Genomic DNA, 15,173 nt, shown 5'->3' with positions numbered 1-15,173 from the left:
ATGAAAATGATTGTCTTAAATACATTTATAAATGGACTTAATATTATATTTTTAAATGAACTTACATATCCATTAAAAGTGTCAGCACCATAAGGTTTATAATACAATAAATATATTATTCCTAGGTCCTTTCACAAGACTTAATAACATATACTTAGCATAATACAAAGTATAATTAAATGTATTACAGTATGTCTTACCTTTTATGTATAAGATAGTCCTCCAGAATATCAAGGCAGCGTACCATCTGAGAGAATATGAGCACTTTATGACCTCCTGCTTTCATTTTGGGAAGCAATTTATCAATAAGGACCAATTTACCAGCTGACTGAATCATTGCTTGAAGATGAAAATCAGTAGCAGCTGGATTATATGTATCTCTAAATTCTCCAAGTATTTTCTCCTCAGCACCTGTCAAAGAAATATGAAAAGACAGCAACAATGCACAAATGCAGGCAATTCCCAATTGCTTTTATTTTAACTCACATTTAGTGTTCCTTCATGCTTCTGTAACAGCATTATTTTCTGATGTCAAGTACATTGCTTTTATTAGAATTATTTGTTTATGGCTAAATCCCACCAACACCAAACTGTTAATGCCATTGAGAAGACAGATAATGTCTTAATCATGTTTTCACCTCTCCAGAAACCTGGCATAATGGCTTGTATGAATTTATGTTTGCTAAATACTTTATAAATGCCATTAGGAAAAGAATGTACAAAACTATGGTCTGGATCCAGGTAAATAAATACATATTTTTAAAAAAAAAAATCTAATATTTAAACATAAATCATAACAATGGTCATCAAAGGGTGATCATAATTGCTGTAGATGTGACTATGGGAATCTTGCTGGCATGAAAACAAGAAAAAGTAAAAAGGAAGTCATGTTATTGGTCCGTCATGTATACTTCCTTCAAAGAATCTAGATCAGAATTTAAAGGTCTATAAACATTTCTTTCCTCAGCCTTGCTAAGCCATAAAAGTATACTGGGATTGTGAGAGAGAGAGAGAGAGATTGCCTTAAGCAAAGTAAGTAGGTGAGTAGGATATTCACAGGAACACACACATGAAAAGACTCAAACATGGTACAGAGAACATTGGTAGAGAACTTGACAAGACCTTAAAAACTATCATTATTGTACCACAAAAACTGAATTACTAACTGGAGTATGTGGATTAGAAACAGACCAAGGGAAACAAGTGTATATACAGAAGCTCAAAGATGGGTTTTACTCTTTATTCATGAGGAAGATTAAATTTTAGGAGAATTCCACACTTAAACAAATTGAACAAACTCTTGCTGCTCTTGGAACCTGGTATGATAATGTTAGACACTATAATGTAGTAGTTCACTTTGCCCATGAATCTGAAACACTTGTGATTCCTCAGAATAGTAGAACGAAGAGCTCTTAATAGCCTCTATAACTGTAGTGGTGTTCTGTTAAATGGTTCATTAATATTTGACAAAAGAAAAGTAGATGTTCTAATTCATTTAGCTACCTTTGATAAGATATGGATGATTACAGCATTTTCTAAGTTCCATCATGGTGTTGACCAAGTTAGGTACATTAGTCTGTCCTGCTCCTTTAGACAAAAATGAAAAATTCTTCTCCAAAATAGCTCGGTAGTATTTTTTTTGAATGTTAGTAAGTTCTACTTCAATGATAGTTTCTTCCTTAGGTGCCAATTTCTTTTCAACATCTTCTTTTAATCGTCTCAACATCATTGGTTTCAGGATAGCTTGAAGTTTTTGCACCTAAATAAAACATAATTTTATTACATATGACACAAGAGCACATTCAATTGTATATATAAAATAATCACAATAAGAGATTTGATGTACTTATTTACAAAGAACAGTAGGATACCTGTTCCTCTGTTTTCAGATCTCCAAATTCTTGCATAAATGTTGATTCAGAAGGAAACCTTAAGGGTTCAAGAAAGTGAAGAAGACTGAAAAGTTCTTCAACTGTATTTTGGAGAGGAGTGCCAGTCAAAAGCACCTTGTGTTCCTATACAAAGCAAGAACAATTGCATTCAAATGAGAAAGTAGTAAAATTAAATGAAAGCTGATTTAGGGCATTAAATGTTTGAAAGTATTCTCTGACCATAATTTTTAAGAATTAACAATAAAACATCTCTACCCACAAATCTTGAGCAATGTACTTTTCTAAACATGATAAAATCTTTGTGGAACACAGATCTTCAACCAAAAATAAATAAACAAAAATTTTAAGACCTCTTCATAAGTCTTGGAATATGTTTTGTTGTATGCTATCTTTACCAATTTCTATCTTTTAAAATTCCACATTTTTGAAGATGCATATTTCAAATCATCTCAAAGAAATAAACCATTATTTTCAAAGAACAAAAGGGGGATTTTTTTATTTTGTACTTAATCATTGCTGGTATAATAATTTACATACCAAACAGTGTTCACTCTTTGTAACTTGAATGATCATCATTTAACCTCTCACAGAAAAAATTATCAAATCAGGGAAGCTACAATCCAAGAATGTAAAGGGAAATTGGAATATGCTTCAAAGCAGAAGTTCATTAAAACTTGAACACAATAGGAACAGAAAAATATACACAATATTTTAAATAATAGTATAAATTATCATTTAAATTTTGATTTGACAACTCCTCTAAATTGGCAAATTAAACATATGTGTACACATGTCTGCACATATGCATATACATATATACAATAGCAAATGGCCAGAAAGATACACATCTAACTTTAAATAATGGAGAGAGGAGTCAAATGGGTGGTGGCATAGGTGGAGAGGGAATATAAAAGGAGCATTTCAATTTTTATTGCATGTGATTATGTTTATTTATTTATTCAAGTACTGATGCAATAATTATGTGATCTTAGTTTATTTGAAAGCTTTAAATACACTACAAAGAAGGTAACTAAGAAATTCCATTTTGAGTCTGGGTTTACAGCTTAGTGGGTAGAGTGCTTGCCTCCCATGCAAGACTGGCTTTAATCCCCAGCAACAAACACACACACACACACACACACACACACACACAAGAAATACCATTTTAAATATAACCAATGAATGCTAAGCATGTGGAATTGCATAGGAACATTATCTCTTCACCATAAATTACTGAGTAACTTTGATGAAAGGGCTTTTCAGTAAGTAATTTGCAGCTTGAAATTTATGACATTATTTTCTTTTTAACCGTACACACCTACAGAGATTTATTTCTGTTACTGAATAAATTAATTACTAAAATTTTTTGGTGAAACACTAAAAATTTTCAAGCCTAAGAAAACTGATATGATTTCCCCCAATTTTTACCATTTGAAGCAAAAATTTTCTCAATTATAACAGATAGGATTCAGCCATCTGTATAAAATTTTTAAAAATTTCATTTTTAGCATTTACCTTTCTGACTGTCCTTGTCCATGATCTTTCGCTATATAGCTAGGAAATGAAGGTCTCCCCCCAACAAAAAGAGAAAATTTATAGGACACTTACCAGGTTCATGAGCTTCAGACCTTCTAGGAGTTTACAGTTTTTATTTTTTAACCTGTGTGCTTCATCAATAATTACACATCGCCATTCAATTGCATTAAGCTCTCCACAGCCTCCAAGAATCATTTCAAAAGTGGTGATGATAGCTTGGAATCTGTATGCTCCTCGAATAATGCGCCCCTGGAAATTATCAAATATAACATTCTAGAATGTCTAGGAACACTTTTTATTCCTGACCAATGGCATAAAAGTAAACTAGTGATATTTATTGTGAATTATTTTCCACTTAAATATAAACATTCCCTTGAAAGAAATTTAAGCATTGAAACTATATTAGATTGCTGTTTCTGATATCACTCTCAAAATGCATGCCTACATACTTATATTGTTTGAAATTATATTTGAATAAGTGCTTCCCTGTAGAATTATAATAACAGCAGGGTGCAGTGGTGCACACCTGTAATCCCAGCAACTTGGGAGGCTGAGGCAGAAAGACTAAGTTCTAGGCCAGCCCCAGCAACTTAGTGAGACCCTGCCTCCAAAAAAAAAAAAAAAAAGAAAGAAAGGATTTACATCCCTGAGGCTAATTTATAATGGCAAATAAGTAATGAAAATCAAAATTAGCCATCCAAATAGCTTATTCATCAAATATTTATTTAATGTATATGTGCCAGACTTTGCTCTAGTTGTTGGAGATAAAGCAGTTAACAGAATAGACAAAATTAATTGTTAGGGTGGAACTTACAGTTATTAATGATCCTAATGCAGGACACAGTCAGTAAGAAGACAAACAATTTTTTTAAAAAAAATTTAGAACACAATAAGGGAAGAGGTATAAAATAAACCATGAATATGAAGTAAAAATGATAGGGATAGAAGTTCTCATTACAATATTACATAGGGTGGTTGGGAGACCATTACTAAGAAATGATATATGAACAAAGATCTGAAGTTTAGGAAGGAAGCCATGTTGATATCCAGAGATCTGGAGGAAAAACCATTCTTGGTAAAGCAGCAAGTGTGAAGGTCCTGTATATTTCCAAATACTCAGATCACAGCAAGAAAGTGTAGTTGAAACCCAGTGAAAGGAGAAAGGAAGAGGCAGACAGAATAGGAACTTAAAAACTGTGGCAAGATTGGCTCTTCCTTTAAGCAGAGGCTATGATGGGATTCCAGGGAAAAAAGTTTAACTGTTGTGATGACAACACACAAGTAAAGGATCATAGAGACCATAAAAGCTGTCATAGTGAAAAATCATCATTAGAGGTGGTATAAAGCACTCAAATGTAGACATCTTTGAACGCAGAATAAACTGAATCTCTTAAGAGATAGATATGGTGTGAGATTAAAGAAGACACAAATTTGACTCTAAAAAAGTTTTAGTTTGTACAACTGGAATTTCATGTTGCTATTTACTAACATGAGGATGTTCATGATATTGGCTGTGTACAAGACAAGTTTAAGATGTCCATTAGAGATATCCAAATGGAGTTGTTAAGCAGGCTTTTGGATATGACTGAAATTTAGGCAAGAGTTTAGAGCTGGTGATTTGGAAGTTTCTAGCAATACAGATATAGCTTACTGTCCTGCATATGTATGAAATCTCTGAAGGAATGAGTATCAATATAAAAGAGTTTGAAGGCTACATACTGGACTGCCCCAAAGGTTAGATATGGGGTCAAGGAGGAATCCATAAAGGGAACATAAGAAGGAATAGGTGGAAATACAACGTGAAGTTCAGGAATCTAATTAGAGACAGTTTAATAGATTGAAAGCTTATACTTAATAAGCTTAATAGATATTAAAACTAAGAAAAGCTTAAAAACAATTATGCATTCTGATTAAGTTTTTAAATTTTTAGGTTAGTTCACATTGATTCCATACAATGGCACTCAGTTGAATAACAGCTCCGGTACAATATTATTAAAATATGAAGTATAGACTGATGACACTTACACAAATCTGACAGCCTGGGATATATTAAATTTGGTTTCTCAGTCTGATAGACTTGGGCATACTAATCTCAGTTTTACTTTTGTTTTTTGGGGCAATCTACATAACATCCTTATAGCTTAGTATCTGCATGTATAAAATGGAGATAATATCTATTTCACAAGGTTACCATTGAAAAGATGTAGTGAATACAGGTAAACTTTCAGTATAATCTAGAACATGGTGATACTCAAAACATATTTGTAGTTATGAGTATTACTATTTCTAATCACAGGGCAAATTTAGAAAATATTAGTTTTACTCCTAATGTTTTCAAGCAATTTGATAAGTTGACAAAAAAAATATTCAATTGAGTTATACTAAAATGTATCTGTGAAACTTAATTGTTAAAAAAGTATTTCTATATTTGAAGAACAGATCATTACATTATATAAGACATCATCTTTTGAAATTTAAAACCTTTTCAGTTAATCCTAGAAGGTATAATGTTTACCATAGAAAATATAATATTTAATAAATATTAATTTATCATACATCAACTCTTTCAGTTTGATTCTTTAATTTTATATCAAATTCATATCATATATGTATTAAAATTGAAATGTTCTTAGAAACGTTCTCAAGTTTTCAGTTGTGCCTTATGTAAAAAAAAGTGAAACTAAATCATTTCTATGATACTACAAAACTTTAGAACAAAATCAGTTAATTCATTCATTGTAAGCCTCAAAATGGTAGAAAGTCAGTTACAATTAGGAGGCAAAAGTAGAAGTCTATGTATATTATCTTAATCCAGCTTCTACCATATATGATTTGGCCATATGTTATAATGATCTTTTTAAAATGAACAATGAATGAAAGAGAAAGAAGATATTTAGAGGCTATTGAGGTAGAATGCCAGGCAATAAACCTTTCCCAATTAAAAAAGTACAATTTGGAATAAATTATGTTTATTAAGAAATAAGACACAAAATTCTTAAAGATTTTTATCCAAAAAGATTTGTATGAACAATGAAGATTACAACTTGACACTTCATGTCTTCTTGGTAGGAAATTCTTTCTTATGTTTTAATCTTTTTTATTTTATAGTTTTGTACTTACGGAAAATAGAAAATCCTTTCTTAAAGGGCTGGGATTATGGCTCAGCGGTAGAGCACTCGCCTACCATGCGTGGGGCCCTGGGTTCGATCCTCAGCACCACATAAAAATAAATGAATGGAATAAAGGTATTGTGTCCAAGTACAACTAAAAAAATAAATATTAAAAAAAAGAAAATCCCTTTTTAAAGAATAAATGGCTATAGAGGCACAAGGTGTCATTATCAAATTCTTAAGAAAACAACTAACCATTTCCTATATTGTCAAATACTTGGTTGAGAAATTTATATAAATTATGTTAAAAACAAATAAAAACTTGCTTAAATTAAAAAAGAAAAAAAGTGGCTGAATAAAAATGGAACATGTGCCTCTAGGATATAGGAAAGGAGAAAACCATCAGCTAATCACTAAAGTTCTGGTATAATGAATTCTAAGGAGAAGGTATGCTTGAATCAGTACACAAAACAAATTAAGCAATTTTTTCCCCCCAGCACTTGGGATCAAACTCAGGGCTTTGTACATTTTTTTTCTTTTTTAAAATATTTTTTAGTTGGACACAATAGTTTTATTTTGTTTATTTGTGTGGGGTGCTGAGGATCAAACCCAGGCCCTTGATCGTGTTAGGCAAGCGCTCTACCGCTGAGCCACAACCCCAGCCTGGGCTTTGTACATGTCAAGCAATATTCTAACACTGAGCTGTGCCTCCAACTCACCATTCAAAAACTTAAAAAATGTCTAAAAGCAAAATCCACTGAACATGAAAGAAAATTTATAATGTCACCTCAATAGCCATTTAAAGTCATAGTGTTCATTGAATGTTTAAATTAAAAAAAGAAAGGAAGAAAAAGAGCTACAGAATGATCAAAGAGGCAGTTATTTCTAGAAAAAATTTAACATGTATACAAACAATAATTACTTAAAAATTACTTAAAAATTATTCTAGTTGAAATATTAAAGATTACAAATTTCTGCATATGTATATGTTTCATATTTCACTATAAAGGAAAACAGGATTAAATCCTTTTGTCATTGTTTTCAGTTACAATTTATTGTAAAATAAGTAAAATGAAGAAATAAGCTTAACCTAAGATTTTAAAATGCAATTAATATCTATGCTAAATTTGAAAGTATGTAATGCCTATCTTTTTCAACCCTGATGGTTTAACAAGCAAAAGCATTAATAACACACCTGTGAGTCCCTGAAGTACATCTCATATTGCTGTATCATCTGTCTGCTAATCAGGCTTCCATGATAAACCACAACATTAATATCAGTCCATGTACGAAATTCTCTCTCCCAGTTTGCAATGGTAGAAAGTGGTGCAATAATCAGGAAGGGTCCTCTTATACCAGTCAGAAGGATTTCGTAGAGGAATGTAATTGATTGAATGGTTTTGCCAAGACCCATTTCATCTGCTAAAATGCAGTTTCGTCTGAAATAAACAAATATATTATCCATGCATACATTGGGTTCTTCTGTATACTACAAAGTTTTAAAGATAAACATATGAAAATAAAAGATTAAATAAAATATTTGCACTTGTAAAAACAAAAGTTGCTGAAGTACTGAATAAGCTCAAGAGTACAATTTTATTATAATCCTGCAAAGGGAAAATTAAAGATTTTTATAGCTCCAAAATAAAGATATCGCCATTAACTGTTTGATTTTTCTAAAAACTGAAAATATAAGAGCAATGCATATTATATAATTTATTCAGGAAGCATTATTAAATACCTTCTATTATCTCAGGACAGTATGAGAAGATGGAATACAAAAGAAATAGAACATGTTCTCTGCCTTCCAGGGGCTTGTATCTATTAGAGAAGCAAACATGCAAATACATAAATAAATAATCATGCAATGTGCTACTGTAGAAGCACAACTATAGTATTGATTTTCAACCATAGCTGTGCATTAGAAGAGCCTACAAAGCTTGAAAAAGAAATAAAACAGATACTTAGCCCCCCACCACGTTTACATTATGTTTTAATATGTACGGAATAGTCAGTTCTAATTTTTAAAATGAGCTCTATAGATGATTATGCTATGTGGCCAGTGAAGACTATCAGAGTAATACTTCTTATGGTAGCACAGAGGGAAAACAACCAAAATCTATCTAGAAGACATGAAAAAAGAAACTTCTTCAGCAAGGAGGTCAGTTACGATTAGGATTTTACCAGAGATCAAAGTAAAGCAGGAGAGGGCAAAAAAGACAAACCGGGGACCAAAAGTTATTTAATATGGTTAAGAGCAGAAAGTAAAGGAAGGAAAGCGAAGTGAGCTAAGTAGTGTCATAAACAGAAGAGGTTAGACATTATTTTTTTATGCAGTGGGAGGCAAAGAAATTCTTAAAGGAAACCCCTATGAGATGAAGTTTGTATTTTAAACTTTATTTGGGTGATACTGAGGATATAAAAGGGTAAGGGGATGAGATGTTGGAAATTAACTGGTTCAGTATCATAATAGAGAAGAAATTATAGAAATTATATTCTAAAGGGAGAATAAACTAAGTTACCAGAAATTATGTCAGAGTCAATTATGGGTTAGGATGAACTGGCCCTAGGAAATAACTCAATGTATAGGGTATAGGATGATAGTAACAAAATGAATTAGTAGTAATCAAGATAAAAAAATATGGAGAAAAAACAAGTTTGACACAGAGGAAATAGAAATCTGCTATGTTTAAAGAATTGTGTTGGACATTCAGGTACCAGAAGATGAACAGAAATGTGGGCCCAGAATTCAAGGCTTTAGAGATAGAAATATGGGACCATTAAATATTATTGGTAAATAGGGCTAGGTATATAGCTCAATTGTATAACACTTGCCTAGCATGTGCAAGGTCTTGTGTTTGATCCCAGGCACCACACACACACACACACACACACACACACACACTTGTGTACCTGTATGTATCCTTATTCATAGAAGATATAAGTATGTGTGTGTGTGTGTGTGTGTGTGTATGTATGAATAAAGTAGTAAATTAAATCATATGGGGAAGAGTACAGAGTATCTCTGAGGGAGTACAAACATGTAATATGTGAAGATAACTAAAGACAAAACAGCAAAAAACAACATCTAAATGACAGGGGAAGAAGAACCAGCAGACTATTGAAAGTAACAGTTAAAGAGGGTATTGGAGAGCTATAAAAGTTTCAGTGTGCAAGCTTTCAGGGTTTAGAAGGAAGGAGTGGCAATTTCTATCCAATGGATTAGAAAATAAGTTAAGGCTAAAGAATATCCTTGGGATTAGAAAATTAAGTTTTGGGAAGAGTCAGAAACAAAATCTATACTATCACAGGCTGAAAAAGAAATGGAGAAAAGAAAATGGGGGAGAGAGTGTGCAGATTACTCTACTAGGAATTTGCCTGGAAAGCTACAAAGAGGGTTCAAGGCAGCTAGAAGAAGGAGCACAGTCAAAAGGAGATTTACCATTTTTTTTTTTTTTGTCTTTCTATAGATAGGCTAGCACCAAATTTGTTCATAGATTGAAGAGACAGAAATAGTCTTCAGGGATGGTTTGAACAAATAAAATAGAAGAATGATTAATGAATGAAGTGAAGCTCTGAAGAGACTGGATGAAACAGAATGTCAAGACCTGAGGTAATATGATTCATCCTTGTCCTAGGGTAAGATCTTTTACCTTCCAATACACGAGGTTAGAGGAAAAAATAGCTGTAGAGACACTTTTGAATATAAGGGGAGGCAAGAATTTTCCTACTTTCCCTGGGTTTATCTGCAAAGCAGTCATATACAGAAAGTGAATAAAACAAAACTATGCCAAAGAACTTGAAGGAAGTGATGGAAGTTTAAAATATGCAATGTAGGAAATAGGAGTAATAAAAAACGGAAGACGGGTTTTAAAAAGTATTGCTACCTCATTTACATAAATGATTCTTGATAAAAATGATTAATATTTAGTAAATAAAAGCAGGGAAAAGAAAACTGTGGAATAATAGGATCCTTCACTCCATCTGAGTCCCATAACTCACAATTACTAAGAGAAACTACCCAAAAACAATATAAGTAAAAAACACAGAAAAGTGACTTTGAATTAAAGTGTCATCAAATATTGCTAGTAATAATGCCTTCATTTGCTCTTTCATGGACACTACCATACTTCTTTCTGAAACATGATATCATGTTTTTCTTTGCATCTCAAAAAAACCTTGAGGCTAGAGGGCTGGGAATGTAGCTCCGTGGTAGACAGCTTGCTCAGCATGCATGAGGACCTGGGTTCAATCCTCTATACCACATAGATGGATAAACACCCACACAAACAAAGATTTTGAGCTATTTTGTATAAAGAAATTGCTAAACTGTGAAGAATATTAACAAGGAGGTAGTTTGTTACTCCTTTTTATATTCTATTCTTTATTAATAGCTGACAATATACTTCATGGAAAACATTTAAAAACAGAGATCTATCTAACTGATAACAGATATAATGTGCTTACAATTCACTAATTAAAACCAACTGTAGACAGACAGTAGTATAAATGGATAAGCTGTAAAACTTCCTGTAGCATACCAGATGTTTTAGGACTCTTGGCAAAGTTATTTAAAATTTAATTATTAATTAATGTAACTCTGAGTGACACACACTTAAAGGAAGCAGTGTATGGGGCTGGGGTTGTGGCTCAGTGGTAGAGCGCTTGCCTAGCATGTGTGAGGCACTGGGTTCGATTCTCAGCACCACATAAAAATAAAATAAATATCCATCCACAACTAAAAAAAAATTAAAAAAAAAAAAAAGGAAGCAGTGTAGCTGACATCTTAAACTGTAATTTACATATTTTTCTAAGGTAAATTCACCTTATTTATTTTTGGGGGGCACCAGGGATTAAACCCAGGGGCACTTAATCACTGACCCACATCCCCAGCCACCCGGTTTTAAACATTTTTTTAAATTTTGACACAAGGTCTTGCACAGATGCTAAGGTTGGCTATAAACTTTCGATCCTCCTGTCTTGGCTCCCAAGACACTGTGATTACAGGCATGCACCACAGCGCCCAGCAGTAACTTCACTTTAAAACAAAGACTTCATCAAAATAACAATATGGGAACATCTGAATCAACTTTAGTTAACGTATGTTAACATATATAACACACTAAAATTTTTAAAGATATATTACACACCTGTTGTACCAATTGAACAAGAGCCAGTTGAGTCCTTCCAGTTGATATTCCCTGAGTTGATTGCCATTTTTATAGTCCCTGGATTGATCTATTTTCTTCCAAATATTAGAGGGCGGACGTTCCTTTGTGGAAAAACAAAGAATGCACGGTGAAAAGTGAAAATTAGCATCATTCATAAAGGAGAACGACTGAATGATTTCCTCCTAAGATCACAAATAAGGCAAGATGTGCACTGTGACATCTATTCACCCTTGTACTGTAGGCTGTGACAAGGATAATTAAACAAGGAAACCAGACAAAAGTTACCAAGTTTGGAAATGAAAAACTAAAACTATCTTTATTCATATGATTTGTCTCTGTAGAAAATCCTGTGGGATCTATTAAAAAGCTAAACTAAGTAGTCATTTTAGCAAGGTTATATAATATAAAAATTGATATACGAAAGTCAATTGTATTCTACATTTTAGCAAAAATAATGAAAAAATTATTTAAGAAGTAGTCATTTTATAATGGTATCTAAAATACTAATTTTTAAAAAAATAATTCTAAAAGTTGTATAACACCAATAAATTTGAAGCCACAAAATACTGCTGAAAAAAACTAAAGAAGGGCTAAACAGAGATAAGCCCTGATTTGAAGACTTAACATTGTTAATATATTAATTCTTCTCACAGTGAACAGAATCAACACAATCCAATCAAACTGGAATCACAGTTTTTGTAGAAACTGACAAGCTAATTCTATAAGCATATGGAAATGAAAAGTACTACAAACAGCCAAAACAGCATTGGGAGGTGTAGACAGGATGTAGATAAAGTTTGGGCACATATGCTAACTGATTTCAAGACTTGTAAAAGTTGCAAAATCAAGACTATGTAGAACTGATGTAAAGATAAAGATAAAAAGTTCAGTGGAACATAATAGATGGTTCAGAAATATACTCTCAGGCATTCAGTCAACTGAGTTTTGACAAAGCTGGAAAGGCAATTCAGTGCAAAAAGAGTTTTTTCAATAAATGATGTTATAACAATCGAATACCCATGAACAAAAGGAAAGAATTTGATCCATATACTATCTACACACAAATATCATAGCGCTGAATGTTACCTGACATATTTTCAAGGAGAAAGCAAGACAGAAATCTTCATGAACTTAGGTTATGTGAAAATTTCTCAGACACATAAAGTATGATCATAAGAAACAAACTGGAGTTCACCAAAACTAAGAACTTTTGCTCTTTGAAAGACACTGTTAAGATAATGAAAAAACGACTACAAACTGGTGGACAATATTTACAAACCAAAGGTCACAAGACCTTTGTTTTTAATAGTCAACACAAATATTCATCAATAGGCAAAAGGATAACAAATTGTGGGCTATTACATTAGAAAAAAATACTTCTCAGGAATAGAAAAGGTATCAACTATCAATGCATGCAATGATGTGAACTTGAAAATCATTATGCTATGTAAGAAACCCTAAGAAAAACAGAATACAGTGTCCATGTACATAAAAATGAAATGAGAAGAAATGAAAAAGAATTGATAGTGACATAAAAATTACTAGTTCCCTAGGATGAGAAGTAGGGTACATAAGAAAGATGAATTGGGAAGGAAGGGTTACAAAAGCACACAAGAATACTTTTGGGAGCCATAGTTCATCACTCTGATTATGGTTTTGGTTTGGTTTGTCAAAACTTATCAAACTGTACATCTTAAATATTTGCAATTTACTGGATGTCAAATTTTATGAACCTCAAATAAAGCTATTTATAAAAAAATGAATGAAGCTGGGAGTAATAGTGCAGGCAAGTAATCCCAGCTACATAGAAGGCTAAGGTAGGACGATCTCAAGTTTGAGGCTAGCCTGGACAACTTAATGAGAACCTTTCTTAAAAAACACAAAAGGAATAGGATTGTGCTCAGTGATAAAGTTTTGACTATGGGTTCACTCTCCTGTACTGGTAACAACAACAACAACAAAAAGTGAATGACATGGGGGCTAGGCTTGTGGCTCAATGACAGAGCACTTGTCTAGCATGTGTGAGGCACTGGGTTCGATTCTCAGCACCAAATATAAATAAATAAAGCCCATCAACAACTAATAAAATATTTTTTAAAAAGGTGAATTATGTTATCAGATTTTTCTATTTTATTATCTTCAATGTTGGGGATTAAATCCAGTCATGCTCTATCACTGAGCTACATCCTCAGCTCCTTCTATTTTTATTTTGTGAAAAGTTCTTTGTTGAATTGCTGAGGTTGATTTCAAACTTGGGACCCTCCTGCCTCAGCCTCTGGAGCTGCCAGAAATCACAGGTATGCCACCTGTCTTGCTTCACATATATTTTAAATCTGTCATACATATTACTACGTTTATATACTTTCAATATTCATGATAAAAAGCATTCAAAAAATCATAGAAGCATAGATGTATAATGTTGTATGTTAAAACTATTCATTTACATAGTCATATTTATAAAATTTAATTTTTCTTCTTCAGAAATAAAAAACTGAATTATGCTGCATAGCTAAAACATAACCTGTCTTGAAGTTGCTGCATAGGTAAAGAAATAATATCCTAGTCCCAAATGAATAGGCTCTAAGTCTCAGATAAACATTTCTGTAAAGCAAGCAAAAGATGGATTGTCTTCTGTTTCAAAATTATATATTATTACTAATTAACAAACTTATACTATTAAAACTGTCTGCAAGATCAGGGCATCTTTATGGTGACTGTAAATGAAAAATAAAACATGCTTTCAGTATACAGATAACAACTCGTTATTGATATTATGCTATTAACCTAATACAAATAGGGCTTATAAAGAAAACAGGGCTTCATTCATGCTAGGCAAACATACTACTGAGCTACAATCCAAGAAAACATTTCTTAAATGACAGTCAATGAACTTTAAAATTATTAATACGACATTTTAGTTACTGCTTAAAATAATTTTCATATTAAATTCTATTCTGTATATGCTTCTTTTCAGTAATCCAATCACTGTTAATATTTTTTTAGCTTGGGATAGGGTAAAATTTCATTTTTGGAATCTCTAAACATACTTTACATGATTTATATGCTATTTTATTTAACAATAATAGAATTACAACAAAAATCACCTCCAACATTATTTAAGTACTATAGGCTATATTGTTGTCCTTGATTTTACATTAATTAAGGGACTAATTCTACTGGCTCAAAACCTATTAACATTTGCTCCCAAGATGTAGGCTCTCTATTCACCTCACAGACTGTTTCTTTTGCTGAGAAGAAACTTTTTAGTTTGAATACATCACATTTATTGATTCATGATTTAATTCTTGTGCTATAGGAGTCTTATTAAGGAAGCTGGGGCCTAATCCCACATGATTGGGATTATGGCCTACTTTTTCTTCTATTAGACATGGGGTCTCTAGTTTAATTCCTAGGTCCTTGATCCACTTTGAGTTGAGTTTTGTGTATGGTGAGAGATAGGGATT

The 15,173-nt window shown here is 32.4% G+C and overlaps 1 protein-coding gene across 15 annotated transcripts in view; it reads right to left on the bottom strand.

Moving 5' to 3' along the window:
* Chd9 (chromodomain helicase DNA binding protein 9) overlaps nt 1-15,173 on the bottom strand; it is a 248,012-nt gene that overhangs the window by 64,294 nt on the left and 168,545 nt on the right. For all 15 annotated transcript variants that reach the window (XM_046434314.2, XM_046434318.2, XM_058575842.1 and 12 more), the window contains 6 exons: nt 11,689-11,810; nt 7,734-7,977; nt 3,501-3,677; nt 1,872-2,015; nt 1,504-1,759; nt 201-411 (listed from right to left, as the gene is read on the bottom strand). In XM_046434314.2, coding sequence (XP_046290270.1) covers nt 201-411; nt 1,504-1,759; nt 1,872-2,015; nt 3,501-3,677; nt 7,734-7,977; nt 11,689-11,810 — 1,154 coding nt within the window. The remainder of the gene's footprint in view (nt 1-200; nt 412-1,503; nt 1,760-1,871; nt 2,016-3,500; nt 3,678-7,733; nt 7,978-11,688; nt 11,811-15,173) is intronic.

The sequence above is a fragment of the Marmota monax genome, unplaced genomic scaffold, assembly GCF_021218885.2.
Source record: "Marmota monax isolate L192 unplaced genomic scaffold, Marmota_monax_Labrador192_F-V1.1 WCK01_AAM20220418_F8-fsc00024, whole genome shotgun sequence".
Taxonomy (NCBI): Eukaryota; Metazoa; Chordata; class Mammalia; order Rodentia; family Sciuridae; genus Marmota; species Marmota monax.
This window is presented reverse-complemented; position numbering and strand designations above follow the sequence as displayed.